Source organism: Podarcis tiliguerta, assembly GCF_965153285.1.
Source record: "Podarcis tiliguerta genome assembly, chromosome: 4".
Classification (NCBI taxonomy): Eukaryota; Metazoa; Chordata; class Lepidosauria; order Squamata; family Lacertidae; genus Podarcis; species Podarcis tiliguerta.
The window spans coordinates 63,106,648-63,122,914 of NC_139537.1; the positions used below are offsets into that span (position 1 = coordinate 63,106,648).

The 16,267-nt window shown below is 41.8% G+C and overlaps 1 protein-coding gene across 7 annotated transcripts; it reads right to left on the bottom strand.

Moving 5' to 3' along the window:
- Positions 1 to 1,413: 1,413 nt before the first annotated feature.
- BEND2 (BEN domain containing 2) lies at positions 1,414 to 15,066 on the bottom strand. 7 transcript variants are annotated; one of them, XM_083439413.1, is made up of 12 exons: positions 14,655 to 15,066; positions 11,798 to 11,929; positions 11,328 to 11,476; positions 10,605 to 10,673; positions 10,374 to 10,448; positions 10,004 to 10,108; positions 7,929 to 8,697; positions 7,018 to 7,218; positions 6,281 to 6,402; positions 5,631 to 5,820; positions 4,857 to 5,060; positions 1,414 to 3,815 (listed from the first exon to the last, which is right to left on the bottom strand). In XM_083439413.1, the coding sequence occupies exons 1-12, from the start codon at positions 14,665 to 14,667 to the stop codon at positions 3,646 to 3,648; spliced, it is 2,199 nt and encodes a 732-aa protein (XP_083295539.1). In that variant the 5' UTR covers positions 14,668 to 15,066; the 3' UTR covers positions 1,414 to 3,645. The 7 variants fall into 7 exon arrangements, with proteins under 7 accessions (XP_083295539.1, XP_083295544.1, XP_083295543.1 ...); XM_083439418.1 differs by having other exon boundaries at positions 4,857 to 4,943; positions 14,655 to 14,813; XM_083439417.1 differs by having other exon boundaries at positions 4,857 to 4,943; positions 14,295 to 14,774.
- Positions 15,067 to 16,267: the final 1,201 nt, after the last annotated feature.

Below are 16,267 nucleotides of genomic sequence, written 5' to 3' on the forward strand. Positions count from 1 at the left end.
TTACTATCAGGGTGTGTTGCTTTCGTACAGTTTTACTATAGTAGAGCTTGGGAATATAGCCTTTATATTCTTCTGTTCTCCAGCTGAGGCTGTTTTACTATCTTGAGTTTTTAAGATTGATGACAATTCTGTTATAGCAGTATTGTACATTTTCCAGCAATACCTAGCTCCCAAATACATATGTGTACACACACAAATGGTCTTATAGACTACTTTTTACAAATACGTGGACTCAGGCACATCATTCAGAAATGGAAGGTGTGGGAGGAGCAGAAATGGTCCCCTATATTTTGGAGAGGACTAACCCAAACCCTTATCCTGCTCCGGGGGGAAAATAATTTTGTCATTTTGTTACTGGATAATACATTAGCACATTAAACAATGGGTTTACCAGAATATTGTTTTATATACATTATATGTCTCAATGTCCTTGTAACATCATAGCAAGCTGGAAATGTTTTGAGATTCCAGCTAAGGATACTCCTGGTCAAAATTCAAGGTAAAGGAAGTTTAGACGGAGCAATTGTCATTGAGTTTGGTGAATCTGGTAAGTGCTGCTGGGTTTTTTCAAGGGTTTTTCAAGAGTTTCCAGAGCCTTAGAGGATGTTTGCAGGTTTTTTCAATGCTGTTCTCAATAGACACGATTTCACTTAAATGTAGAGCCCCAGAATGTAGCCCCTATGTAAATGGAGAGTTGCCCGTACATCATTCTTGCGTTGTATTAAATGTCACATAAGGACCAATGATTGTATAATGTTGTCACAATGCATTTGAGACCAATTATTTTAATCTGAAAAGGGGAATTATGAAGGGCTTGGCTTCCTCAGTTTGGTATTTTGTGTCACTAGCTCCAAACATAGTAAGTAGGCACCAACAACTTCTAGAACTGGATGGGAAGGGACATGGCCATTGATCATAACTCAGATTTCCAGCCCCACCATTGTATTTTCAGGTAGAACATGAAGCTTGCAAATTGGGACAAAGAACTGTAAATATATAAAGGGCATTTTAATGCACACACTATAAAAACCAGTTCTAGAGTCATGTGGCTGACCTCCAGATATAGCTTCTCTAATGGTGGCAATGGGCCTATTATGATTCATAAGAGCCAGGAGAAAGATCCAGCCTCTAGGAATTTCAGATCTAGTGTCTGCAATAACTACATAAATAGAAGGGCTTCACAAGTGAAGGCTATTGCAGCAAAATTAGGTGCATAGCTGAGGTTTTAATGCAACCATGAGTTTAGGCCTTAAGCAGCAAACTGAAATATAAACTTCTCCAAATAATCCAAAAAACTATAAAAGATGGTACACATTCAACTGAGCTGGTTTGCAGAATATGATCAAATAAAACTACCAGGTGTTAAATGTACACAACATAATAAAAAAGAAAAAGATAGACAGAGACAGGTGATTGTAACTTGGAAAGCAATAGCTTGGAGCTATATTAGACAAAAAGGAAGAAAACTCATTTCTAGTTTATAATCAATATTCCAGAATATTTATGCAGAAATGTCAGACAAAACCTATTCTAAACGAGAACTGAAACCCACAATAAAAATGTTCTACTTTATCAAAAATATGTGCCTAGCTATCATCCTTGCATCATATTCAAATGTGAGGTGATGTCCTGAGCCCCTGGCCTACCTGGCAGCAAGTCAGTATGTCAAGTCCAAAGTCCTGGGGTCAAGCAAAGTCCAAAAGTCAGGAAACACAGTCCAGATGTCAATCCAAGTAGTCAAGTCTGAAGTCCAGCAGTCAGGATACAGTCCAGAGTCAAACCCAAAGCACAGTCCTGTAGACATCCAGGAGCATCCAAGCCAAGGCCCATCAACGTGGGCTGCTGAACAGACACAGCCCCTCAGCTTTGCTTCCCTTTTGTACTTTGCATGCTGATTGCAGCACCTGGGCTTGATGAGGCAGGTGACCCTCACCTGTTCCAAGTCTACTCCAGCTGAGGAATCATACACTTCCTCCCAGAGCTAGCAAGCTCCACTTGGCCAGCTAGTGAGCTATAGGCCCTTGCCTGCCTCAGCCTCCTAGAGTGCCACTCCCACTCAGAGCCCAGTGTTCAGGGAGACAGGGGTTCCTCTGCTGGTTCCTGTGCACTGACCCCATTCCCCTCCATTACCCTGTGAATACTTCTTTCCCCATCCCCTGCTTGCCCCAGTGTGTCTCCATCCCAGCTACACCCCTTGCTGGGATCCTCTTCCTTCTCCCCTTCGTCCTGCCAGTTCACGACTGGTGAAGCTAAAGGGTGGGGGGAAAGATACAAACCAGTTTTGGTACCAGCAAAAAGAAGTTAGCATTTTTTGGTCCTTTATTCAGTTGTGGATATCTGCTACCACTCCCTCAGGCTCAACACTGTTTAGGCAGACTCTGCATCAATGGCATGATTCACTTTCTGATATTGTACAACATTTCACTATGTATTGAAAGTGCTCCCAAATTAAAATTATACCCCATGTGAAAAATTTACACATCAGAAAGATGGCTAGCCACCCTGGTATAGATGCACAAGGAATTAACCTACAGAGAACTTGTATTCCTTCAAAAACTCAGGAAAACATCCACTCTGTGCTCCTCCTTGGGCTTCCATTACAGTGGTACCTTGGTTCTCAAACTCAATCCGTTGCAGAAGTCCATTCTAAAACCAAAGCATTCCAAAACCAAGGTGCGCTTTCCCATAGAAAGTAATGCAAAACAGATTAATCCATTCTAGACTTTTAAAAACAACCCCTAAAACAGCAATTTAACATGAATTTTACTATCTAACAAAGACCATTGATCTATAAAATGAAAGCAATAATCGGTGTACTGTACTATAAAATAAATAAGACAGTATTGTAGATGATAATTTTTTTATTTTTTTTAAAAAATATTCTTAGCTGCACTGATGATAGTCATTGTTTGGATGGGGGGCTTTTATCCATTTCTGCAGTCACTCAATCAATCCATCAGTAGCTGAACTGGGTTCCACACAGTCACAAAAACAAATTAACTGAAAAAGCCTCAAAAACAAAAACGCGAAATAAATAGCAAAAACAAAAGCCCCAAACCTAATCCATTCCAGAAGTCCGTTTGACTTCTGAAATGTTCAAAAAGCAAGGCACAGCTTCTGGTGCAGGCATCCTAGAAACAATAGCCGACAGCCACATTGGACGTTCAGCTTCCAAAAAACATTCAAAAACCGCAACACTTACTTCTGGATTTTCGGCGTTTGAGAACCAAGGCATTTGAGAACCAAGGTACCACTGTATTCTACCTTGTAACCCATGTCCAGTGTAACTAACACGCACACACCATTTGCAGGTAATTTATCTTAGGAATAGCATTTCTCAGCAGAAGACACTGTGCATCGAGAATGAGTTTCCTTAATGCCTGTCATCCTCTACAGCAGACAGAAGCATCACTGACACAAGACAGAAACCAAATTCTTACTCTGATCTACTAAATTTCATCTTGTTAAGAATACTAAAACTCTCCAGTTGACAGCTACTGAAAATAAACTATTGTACCACATCTTGAAAAAAGTCCACTGTGACTGTAGCAGAGGCTACATCTAACACAGTTATGGCTGACAGATTAGAAAGTTGCTTTTATATTGTTATACTGCGACAGGGTTTCACAGGGAACATTTTGAACTTCATGACAGTGGAGGCGGTTTAGCTGACACTTTGCTTTGGACTCCAGATGAGGCCTTTTTATGGTCAAATCTCAGGCTGCGAATTGTGCTGTTTATAGCTGCAACACATGCTTTCCAGTCATATCCAGTTTCCTTCAGCTCAAAAGATGGGTAAGTCTCTTGCAGAAAGTCTAATTAAAAAAAAGCAAGTTACAAATTATTGTTTAGTCAAGTTTTATATTGCTTAGTAAGTATTGAGTTATACACTGTTCAGATTAGGCAAATTAAAGGCATTCTACTTTGAAGAGAGAATGCTACAGTACCCGTAACTGCTTCTGACAAGCAACTACTAAATCAGGAATCCTACAAATGAGCAGTAAATGCCTTTTGGAAGAGCCTCATCAACATGATTGCTCCTCTGGTGCTGTGGAGCCCTGGTATCCTAGGGAGCAGCGTGTGATGAAACAGGATGGAAGATGGTGGCACAGAACTTGCTCCAAAGCTGACTGAGCACAGATTAGGGTGCATAATCGGACCTACCGTGTGGCAATAAGGGCAGCAAAGAAGTCCTACTTCACAGCCTCTAATAATCATCCAGCAGAGCTCTTACAGACCATCTGGAATCTGGTCTCATGTGTAGGTGGGGACGGGCATTTGGAGGCCTCCTTTGACCATTTGGTCCATTATTTTGAGGATAAAGTCACTTGACACTACAGCAATTTCGATGCTGCCATTATTGTAACAATTCCACCTTGATCACTGAAATCTCTTGATGGGGCACTTCTGGTAGGTTGGCCTGAGATTTGGTTGGCCTATGCAGTAAAGACCAAACACTGAAACTGGCAAGCCCTGCTGTGGAACGCCCTACAAGTAGAAGTTTGGCAGGAAGCTTCTCTGCCTCCTTTTAGACATATTCTGAAAGAGGTCTTGTTTAGACAGAGCTCCACAATATGAATTTCTTTTTCACCAACCAGTATCTCCTGATGTTTTATTAATGTTTTAAATCTTATGAATACATTTGCTGATTTCATTTTATTTTGTATACCACCCTGATATATCTTGTTAAAGAATAGTTTATAAATATTTGAATAAATATTTCACAGCCTGATAGCTCAGTCCTATATAATGTCTGCTCAGAACCAAACTGCACTGAGTTCCATGGGGGTTACTCTCCCGTTAAATTGCCTTTAGGGATTGCAGTCTGCATCTCTCCTATTGAAACCGTTACTGACCTCTAAGAGCATTTATTTTGTTGCAGTCCAGTGGATGTGTGCCACGGTCCAGGTTGCCATACACATTGCTTTTTATCAGGATATTCTCTGTGAACAGATGACGTATCAGGTAGCGTGCTGAAAGTTCTGGCCGAGTTTTTCCCTTGGCTGCAAAAATAACTGAAAAGGGCAACTGGACATTCCTTGATGGGTTCCCAAGGTGTGCTAGAGAGGAGGCATTTTTATTATTATTAATATGAAAAAGATTTCAAACCCTGTTCTTTAAGCAGAATGGCTCAAGAATGGTTGACAAATGTCAGCCCTAAGATCGTCAGTCTGAAAGCAGGGACCATCTAAAAAGCTTAGAAATCTAACTATCCTGTTTTGTTCTAAGTGGAATGGTTTCATGTTTGTTTTCAAAACTGATTACAAATGAAGAGTTCTGTCTCTACAATGAGCAGATTCCTCATAATTCTATATTTCTGAAATGCCTACGGTAGATAACTAAAACAAACCCATGTCTGCATGCTCAATCTAAACTGAAGCAGGAAAAAAATGAAGGAAGATTTATCAGTCAGACCGCTAAAAGTCTAATTTAACTTGTGAGCTACCCAGCTAGGTATAACACAGCAGCAACTACTATGCTCTGCAAGCTGCTGGATCACCCCACCCCCATTCTTTCCCTCTTAAGACAGACGGGGGGGGGGATGCAGGTTTTTTAATGGTTTACAGTGTTTGCATACTGCATATGGCTTGCACAGTTCTGGCATGGAAAACGAGGGTTCAGCAGCTTACCCATTGGCTCTAAAGAAGGCGGTTCACTGGAAGAAGGTGCGTTTTTATTATTATCCCCTGTTGAATTTTGAAGCCGGTTTGATATTGAACTGGTTTGAGAATTGATGTCACTCTCTTCCTCAATATCAATTAAATCTACACACATGGATGTGTCTGGAGCTTCAGGAGCTTTCTCTTTTCCCTCAGTGATCTAGGAAGCAATGTAGCAGGGAGGAATATTTCCATAACTAATGTAAAAATGCAATAATAAACTTCTACAAATATCATAAGGAAGAAACTTAAATGAATTAAAGCAAGAACAATATTGTCTATTATTTTATTTCATAGTATTTTCAATTGTGTAAGCTCTTGGCTTTTGCTCTTGGCAATAGCAGTTGAAGGAGTCCACTGACACAGTAGCAAAAGAGGTAGGCTTTCTTCTGTAAATTCTCTATTCAATTTGAAACATTCGGAGCAATGGCCATGAATCACTACTTCAGTATACTTCTTCTATAAATATTTTGTATCAACGAGCCTGAAACATGCTTAATACTTTCTGGGTTTCGGCATTTCATAACTTCTGATTTCAAACTTAAAATAATTGCTTTCAGAGCAATGCAGTCTGGGCTAGGATGTGTTTATAGAGGCGTCAACACAAAGAAAGAACTTACTGGATTTGTTTTGCTTTCATAACGTAAGCAGCGGATCATTGCATTCACATTTGTAATACAGGTTTTCCAGTCTTTCCCACGCTCGCTTAGATCATAACTTGGGAAATAAGCAGCAAGAAATTCTGCATTCAAAAACACAATTATTATTTTTTAAAGCACACTTATGTTACTATGAAACACCACGCTTCTGTTTTAAACAAACCATTGAATAATAATAATAATAATAATAATAATAATAATAATACCCCGCCCATCTGGCTGGGTTTCCCCAAGCCACTTTGGGTGAATGTATGAAAACACGCAGTTTTTTTAATACTTGCAAGTATAATCATACTTGCAAGTTAAAGGCAACATTAGGGAAAGAATGTCTGCAGAGGAGGAAAAGTGCCCAGTGAGGGTGTTTAAACCTTCTCCTATTCACTGATTCTCCCCTTTTCCATTGTCTCCTAGCCATATTTCTTTCTGTTGTTCTAGGCAGCTGGGGGGGGGGGGGAGGGAGAAAACCACTTGAGAGAGAAGGGATTGTGGATGAAAACTTGGCTACTTCCTACCTACTGTTCTACTCTATCTAAATATTGGGAGAAAACATAAAACTGGAAACCCTGTCTGAGTCCTATTATGTAGTTCTGGCCTAAGGAACTACCAAGGGTTGAAAATCTAACCCCTTCTCTTAAACCAGTGTGACATCAGATGGTGGTGAGTGTCCTTGGGGGCGCCGCTCACGGCGATGCACATACCTCTGATTGCAGCGACCTTGTTTGGGTCTAGCGTCTTGCGTCCTCGAGCCCTTGTACCCATAACACTGCATAGCAATGTTTCTTTAGGGAACAAAACCCGGACCAAGTAGCGTGCAGCATACTTTGGCACGGTCTTTTGCCACGCTTTCATCAAATAGTTGCCAAGGACCTTCACATTCCGCTTTGGATCACCAATGAACTCTAGATAAAGGAAAATATTAGAAGAGTATTAAAACAAAATTGCACTGCACCCACTGCAAGTCCTCCAAAGTGCCATTCTGGGCTTCTAACATTTCACAGACATGGCCCACGTGTTTGGAAGCCCCCCCCCCCCAGGTTCAGTAAAGACACAATTTTTCTAATCTCTTAACCATGATTAAGAGACTGGGAATGGGGCACGGACTCCTTACCCCTTCTCCTGCAGCACATGAACTTCCCCATCCCTGCTCTTTTCACAAATAACAGTAGTGCAGTATTATTTCTACCCAGATAGTAATGCTAACAATCCTTGCAAAGTCTGGTTGCAAACTTCAGTGAGCTGCAGGGAAAGTCTCCTAAATATTCAGTCAAAAGAATAACACTCAGTAAAAAAAGAAAAGGATAAGGATAACGATGCAACACAGAAGCACCTTTTAAAACAGTGCCAGGCTGAGTGATGGGCAGGGAAATGGTTGGAGGATAGTGGCTGCTATGAAAATACAACCTGCCATTATGCCCTTGTGACGCCTCCACCAAAGGGCAGGTACAATAGGGATGCCTTTTGCCTTTATGGAGCAGGAAGTGAGAAAGCAGAACGTTGGTGCTATGAGAAACAGTGGGTTTAATGGAAGAATCCATGTGCATGCAAAAGAGTGGAATTAAAGAAGGAATTAAGAGCTAAACACATTATTCTTATGAAAACTGTAACTCACCAAAATTATGACTCATAGAAGAAGAAGAGGGTACCTCATTACTAATATCTGTACCACCGGTTGAAGTTCTGTAAGTTACCAGCGTTTTTTTCCTCTCCAAACTGGTTTGAGGTAATATCACTGGTGAGGGTACAGCTGAAGATTCTACCTGAACTGGACTATCAGTAGTTGAAAGACTAGCTTGTGAAGGAAGGTCAGGCATCTTATTAGCTGTAACTGGTGCATTCAATAAACGACTAGAGGCAACTGCTGAACTGGCAGAAACAGAAGATGATGAGGGTGGCTCATTACGAATACTTCTACTTCCAGGCAAAGTTTTGTTAGTCACTGTCCTATTATTTCTCTCCAAATTAGCTGCCGGTGGTGTAGATGCTACTGATGACACCACTGGTGAGGCTATTGCCAAAGATGCCACAGTAACAGAGCTTTCGTTGACTAAGGTTGCTAGATTGGTTTGTGAAGGAATATTAGGCATGTCACTAGCCATGTTGAATGGGGGACACAGTGAACGGGTGGAAACAATTGTAGGAAGTGGTGGACTCTGCCTGTGCACAGGGGGCTGTGTTTCAGGTTGAAGGGTGTGTGGAACTGGCTTAACCGCAGATCTGGTCAAAATAGGAGCTCTTTGTAGCTTAGCCTTCATGGGTTGGCTCTGACATCCATGCCCAGGGAGTAAGATCTGACTTGGCTTTCTTTCTGTTGCCTTCTGGATTCTGATTTTTCCAGGTAAGAGATTTCTAGGACTTCTGTACGTAAACCTAAGTGGCCTCTGAAAAGGAGAGAAAAACATTGAGCAAACACTCCATTTTGCCACACTGCTTGGCATTAGCCCCATTTGAAAAAGTGGAGATTATCAGGTGAGCACATACTGGAGGCAGGAGTACTCAAATGCTATGCTTTGAATGGAACTGAATTTATATGTTCAGATTTGTTTTGCATCATGTTTTGTTAGCCATCTTAATCATAGTCTACAGTGGTACCTCGGGTTAAGTACTTTATTCATTCCGGAGGTCCGTACTTAACCTGAAACTGTTCTTAATCTGAAGCACCACTTTAGTTAATGGGGCCTCCTGCTGCTGCTGTGCCACCGGAGCACGATTTCTGTTCTCATTCTGAAGCAAAGTTCTTAACCTGAAGCACTATTTCTGGGTTAACGGAGTCTGTAACCTGAAGCGTTTGTAACCTGAAGCGTATGTAACCCGAGGCAGCACTGTATTTGTAGCTCAAGCTATATAAAGTTATTTCAGCAACTTTGAAAAAAGTTATACAATATAGGCCAGCCTTTTGTATGCAAACATTAGGCTTATGTTTTTGTGCAATGTTTTCTTATTACTATATACACAATCTTGCATTGTAATAAAAACCAAACTTGGGCCCTGTTAGGTGTACTGTGCTATCCCAAGCTGTACACCGTTATGTGCCTCTGGTACAGGGTTAGGGATGCACAGGATGTTAGGATATTTCCGTTCCACCTTAAAAAGGACAGGCTGTTGTGAGTCACAGCTTGCGTACTTCCGGCTGACATGAAGTTTCTGTTTTTGTATATAGTTTTTGTTTCTCTCTGTTGCCTTGACATGCAGGCAGGCAGTCATGTTCTTCCTTTGTTCTGACCAACGCTGAATAAAGCTGTAAATATGCTGCTCTCCTGAGTGCATCTTTCGTTGTGCGAACTCTGCGAAAAGGGCGTGCATGAGTCCTGGGATGTGGACAGCTATTTCCGAGGCTTGTGTCGCTAATTGACTGATACTGTATCTATGGGAGATCGATGGATCATCCTGAGACGATGGGTCATCCTGAGACGACGTGGAGTCATGACGGCCTTTGTCTCCCTGGCAGTATCCCAACACAGGGATGGGGGACCTGTGCCCTAGAGATACTGTTAGACTACAGCTCCAATCACTCCTGACCATTGGCTATGCTGGCCCATCCCTGCTCTAGTGCACGGCCAAATTAGAAGCTTAATGCTATTTTTAAATCACAATGAAACACAATAAGAAAAACACCATTAAAGACGATTAGAAAATTAACAAAACATCAACAAAAACTAATTGCAACTACAGCAATTTAATACTCACTGGTTTTAAAAGTAAAGGCTTTAACCGGGTGTGTTGCATTTCTGAGACCTTGCGATGAAGGCTCTCAAACTTCTCATCCAGTTTCAGAATGGCATCATACATGGCCTGCAAACATACATTTATTTATGTCAGATTGGAAGAGAGATTCAAAGCCAGCTGGAACTCAAGGGAGAAGACCAAGAAACTGGTGCCTAAACAGACCTTGTTTTGGAAGAACTTATAAAAGCAAGGATGGAGAACCAGAAGTTGCTGGACTTAAACTCCTGTCTATCCCAGCCAATGGTGAGGGTGTAATGACATTTGGAGGGCCACACATTCCCTATCCATGACAAATGGCTTCTCAAACAAACAATGAAGGACGGCACAATACCTGACAATAATTAAGGACTTCCATAAGAGTTTTCTGCTGATCTCCTGCACATGAAGCTTCAGATACAACACTCCCCTAGTGTAAAGACAATGAAAATGTAACCCTAGTCACAGGAATAATTGGAAACAAAAATGATAAAATAAAGCTCTCAAATTTAAAAGAAAGCAGTATTTTAATTTGCGCAGTTCCTCCTACAGAGAGGCTATAAATTATTTTTGGAAGTATACATACACATTCATCATCAGGGTCGTATTCATAAATAACATCTCCATCTTCATATTCAGGCTCTTTGGCTCTCATCTAATAAAAATATTGAAATAAAGAATATAAATAACATAAATTATAACTGATATGGCACTTATAATCATTTGTTATTATTGTTCCGTGGGCTGACTAAGAAAAAATATTTTAATCCATACTAAGTTTTGTTAAGAAAAGCAGAACGCTGGTGCCACGCTGTGGATAAGAAATTCATTACATGGAAACGATCAATGTGCTCCACAGATACTAATAGTTCATAGAAAGACAGTAAGCAGGGCTTGTAGAAACAGTTTGAATTGTTGTATTTTTGTGTCAGTTATTTGATAAAAGTTTATACAGTCATACCTCGGGTTACAGACACTTCAGGTTGCGTTTTTTTTGGGTTACAGACCGCTGAAACCCAGAAGTACCGGAACGGGTTACTTCCAGGGTTTGGAGTTCGTGCATGTGCAGAAGCGCCAAATCGCAATCCTCACATGCGCAGATGTGCCACTGCGGGTTGTGAATGTGCATCCTGCATGGATCACGTTTGCAACCTGAGCGTCCACTGTATTTTAATGCTGGGATAAGCTGATTTCAGTCTTTTGCAGTCTACTTAAAAAACAACCCCTAAAACCCTAGAATCTCTGTGACCCAAATTAAGTTATTAATCTGAGGTACCACTGTACAAGTAATTTATTGGAATATACTTACCCCTGTTAGAGAGGATGCAAGTCGGCGCCTTTTACGTAAATAAACTAATTCCATTTGTTCTGGATTGCGACTGAGCCTTGGCGCACTTGTTGAAAGATTTTCCTGTGATCCAGCTTGCTCCTCTATATCCAATAAATCTTCATTACCTTCTAAAAATGTAAGTTAGGCAGTGTCTTAATAATGCCTTAGATACTACTCAAGAAAGATTTAATTTAGTTTTATACCTCACTATCCCAGTTAATTAGTCTTCTCATAGAATGCTACATTAAAAAAGTATTTCCAGAAAATTTGATTCACTGTGGGTAAGATTTCAAATCTGGCACTGGAAGGGTAGAAATCTGGAGGTCACAAGTTTTGGCTTGGCTACAGTACCAAGGCCAGACAAAAATTATGCTTCCCTAGATAACATCGCTGAACCCCCTATATGAAAAGTCATAATCATCTTTCAAAATGAAATTAAACATAATTACCATATGTAAGATGAGTTACATAGCGACCATCACACTTCCCTTGAGTTTCAGGTCCATTTTCTGTATCTTCCATTTCTGAATCATCAATTATTACAGTGTTGTCATCATCTTCAGTGTGCACTGCAATATAGCCTAAAACATGTACACAGCAGGGGAGATGAATTAGATGCTATTAAGTACAGTAGTTTACACTTCTCTGTATAAGCCCAACAGCCCAATGTATCTACAATAAAAGCCTTTTATTGAACTATATAGTAGATTTTATGTCTACTTTACTTTATAATTTAACATAACGTAAATAAAGCAGCCTTCTCTCCCCGCCCCCCGCCCATTCAAGTTAATGGAGGAATTCAGTTGACTTGTACTACAATCACAAACCTCCACTTTCCACATGGAAAGTGAAGGTCTAGAGAAAATGGCTTTCAAATTAAGCACAGCTGCACATTGATAAGTACTGCTCCTCCCAAGCAGTTATGACTATCCAGTCACCGAGAATAAAACTTCATTCCCACAGATTAATTCTCATTCACCCGAGGTTAAAGAGTAAAGATGAGGTGGGGCAGGGGGGAAGTGTAGTGAACCTGTTTTGCAGGTTTGAAGAGACTCGCAGTTATAATAGCAATAATAGTGTGCAGCTGATTCATATGGAAACGCACAGTAAAAGAACAATGCAATAAGTTCATCTTAAAAGTAGCCTGAAATATCACAAAATAAAGGGGCAGAAGTTAGGAGCATGCAATGTGTGCATCACACAAAACCAAGAATCAGCACTGTACTGTACTTGGTGGAGGGAATGCTGGATTGTGGATTGGACCCAGGTCTTGCATCACTCATTTACTTCCTTATTAATTGTTTGGGGTACATTTCACTTTGTACCTATTAGAGCTGTGCTTGCTTCACTTTCCCCTTGTCTCCCTTTTTATTTTAGGAGGGAGGCTTCAGGCAAAAAAACAAAAACAAGACTTTCCAGTGGTCATATTGGAAAGGATGATGTGTTCATTTGACTTTTAGATTATGCAAAGCACATGCATATGCTTGCCCAATTATGCTAATTGTCTCCTGAGTAGATTCCCCCCACTCTCACCAATCTATTGAGCAAAGCACAGAATCCTAGTTTGACCTGGATACATAAAATAGGAGTTAATGAAATGTCTTATTGGATGCTAAGACTTACAGTACCCTATCATTAGGTATGAAGCACTTAAATTTTACCACAAGAATAAGTGTACCTCTTTTAAGGACACAAAACCCAAGGATCAATGACAGCCAAAGAAAAAGACATCAGAACAAAGATGACAGCTGTCCCATTCAATATGGCTCCATTCAATGCTTTTGCGGGGAACCCTCTTTTTTAAAGGGAAAAATGTGTGTACTAAACACACCCCCACACCTTCTTTTTTTATGCTGCAAAGCAGGTCCATGCAACTGCCTTGTTTCTGGTGTTAGAATGACAACACATGGCCTAATACTTCCTCATTTTTTAAAATGTGATCACAGTAACCACTATGTTTTAACTTTTGTGTTCAACATGGGTGTGAGATAATTTCTTGGTATGAACTCCCACCATTGGCTCTTTGGGATACTGTCTGGATGTCCTCATTTTATCTTATTTGTTTAAATAATTGTTTGAAATAACAGTTTGGAAATGAAAGGGGGGGAATTAATTACCTTTGGATGGAATAATTTCACCTTTCCATTCTTGTTTTCAAAGACACCTTACAAAGTTATAGGAAAATTAAGCACACCACAAAGGTATAATTTCTACAGCTCTCAGGAAACTGCTGTTCTGAGCACAGGGCTGGTTTTAGGTTTGATGAGGCCCTAAGCTACTGAAGGTAACGGGCCCTTTATATGTCCAGCTGTCCTTTGTCAACAACAAATTGTTGCTGTTTTTTTGTGTTGAATATATGCTATATGGTAATTTATGGACCTAATAGGTATCTAAAGCTATTTGCACATAACAGATGGGAGCCTACACAACACAAAACACTGTTGCTGTGTGTAGATTTTATTTTGTTTTTTATCTTATATTTTGGATATGTACATCCAGATTTTTCCCCCTTAAAATTTTTTTGGGGCCCCCAAGAGAGTGGGGCCCTAAGCTATAGCTCGTTTAGTTTATACGTAAATCCGGCACTGTCCGCGCAGTCAGAACGGCCCTTTTACTCTCAGTTTTAAAGTTTAGATGGACGACTGCGCTGCCATTGTACACACAACTGAGCGATACTCATTTCTGAGGAAACACACGTAAGACCGCTCAGGGTGGCTGCAGTCTTGTGCCCTATCGAGCACAGAGGGACACGGACCTGCGTCTCCCCGCCCCCTCCGCACGAGAACGGCTTCCTCGAGCCACCTGCCGTGCAAACGGCTTCCCGGTGTTCTTCAACGGCAACGCACGCGCAGTGGCGAGGCAAGCATTTTCGTACATGCTCAGTTCCTTCGCGTAGCACAGCTGCAGAAGGTGAGCGCCCGCGTCCTCCCCACACTCCGCAATCACCAAGATAACGAGCTTTCATTATCCCCTCAATTCAATAAAGTTTTATTCGCCCGCCAAAGAAATCTCCTCAAGCCTGGTCTCGTTTACCCCGCCCGTTAATCTCAAGCAGTCTTGGTTACTTCCCCCCCACCCGCACAAGCGCCGACGTAACGCTGACAGACAAGCGCGCTGCGCAATAGCAGCGCCGCTGAGCACGAAGCGGGCCAATAAGAGATCAACACGGAGGTGGCACCTCGCGAACGGCTCGGCTGCTTGAGCAACGGCCGTTTGCGCGTCCAGCCGTTGGAAACGTTCCTTGTTTGCGCATGCGGCCAGGCGGCGGGTGGGCTCCCGGCTCCCGGTCCGTTTCTAGCTTCTTACCTTTGGCAGACATGGTGCCGAAAGAGAGGAGGAAGTTAGGGGAGCCGCGGACGGTCACGACGCGGCGAGGCCCAGCGACGGAACAGACCCGGAGTCGGGACGCGGAAGTGGCTGCAGCGACGTGAGGCACAAAACAGTTTCGGTTACCCTTGCGGCTGCGCAGTGGGGACTTGGGCGCGTCTGGCAAACGGGCGGCCGAGGGAGGGCGCGCTGAGGTGGTGGCTTTGCCTGCCCCTTACAGCGTTTGCGGGAAACGGCCTTGAGAGAGCGCCCTTCCCTCCGTCGCCCCTCCCACCGCACGAGATTTCAGGATGTGCTGACGGCAAGCACACGCTCAACAGGCTCTGTTTTCTGCGGCATATGCAGCCGTCGCTGGCAGCGCCACTGTTCCCTCGCTGATCATTTGGTTCGGTTGTGACAGATGACAGATGTGTTCGGGATGGCAGAGGGATTCAAGGAATGAAAGAAACCAGTACCTTGGTCTTGTGAATGGGCTCGCAAAGTTGCTTGCCTATAAGCAAATACTTACAGAGCATGAAGTGTTCTCTGTTTTCAGATGTTGTAGTAGACATTATCTTAGGAGAGGCTTCCCTGAGTTAGGAAATGTGCCTCTTTTAAGCTAGTGCTTGCAGCCTGCAATTTTCATAAGTACTTACATTCAAAATGGTAAAATAAGATCCCTTGGGGCGGGTGTGTGTGTTGTGAGTTCTTCTCAAGTATCCTCCTTCCCATAGTACAGTGGTACCTCTGGTTACATACGCTTCAGGTTACAGACTCCGCTAACCCAGACATAGTGCTTCAGGTTAAGAACTTTGCTTCAGGATGAGAACAGAAATCGTGCTCCGGCGGCGCGGCAGCAGCAGGAGGCCCCATTAGCTAAAGTGGTGCTTCAGGTTAAGAACAGATTCAGGTTAAGAACAGACCGGAACGAATTAAGTACTTAACCTGAGGTACCACTGCACGTATAAGACACATAGATAATTTCTACTATTTAGCATTTAGCAACAACAGATGATTGAAATGTGCTGTTTTTGCACAAAAATATTTTTGATCACAATTTGATTTTGTTTTTTATTCCTGACAAGATAGACATAAAAGGGAAACTATGGGAAACGATGTGTGATTAGTGGGGCTTTCTTTCAGAGATTATTTGTAGCAGTGAAAGCCCTAAAATCTAGATTTCAAACTTTTTGACCGTAGCTAGCCTTAACAGCACACAAGCCACTGCATGTTTAGTAAGCAATAACTTGAACAAAGGCTTGAATCCTGAAGTCATTCACTAGAGAGCAAGGCCTGTTGAAGACAGTGAGGCTTCTGAGTCTGAGTAAACATGCATATGATTGCATATACCCTGGAAGTTGGCCATTTATACTTGGAATGGTACAAAAGGACAAAATAAAATCTGGGTAAAATAGCTTTTAAGAAGCTGGTTTTGATGTTTTAGTTTGATTTTGTTTGTTTGTTTGATATCACAAGTGCTCAGGGTTGGGTATAGCAGTAGTAAATTCAGAATAATAAAGGTGATGGTGTGTGCAAGTGGTATGAAGCTGGGGCTCTGCTATTGGTTGATGAACACTTGTGTAACTTTACCCTCTGCTTAATTTTCTTGTAGC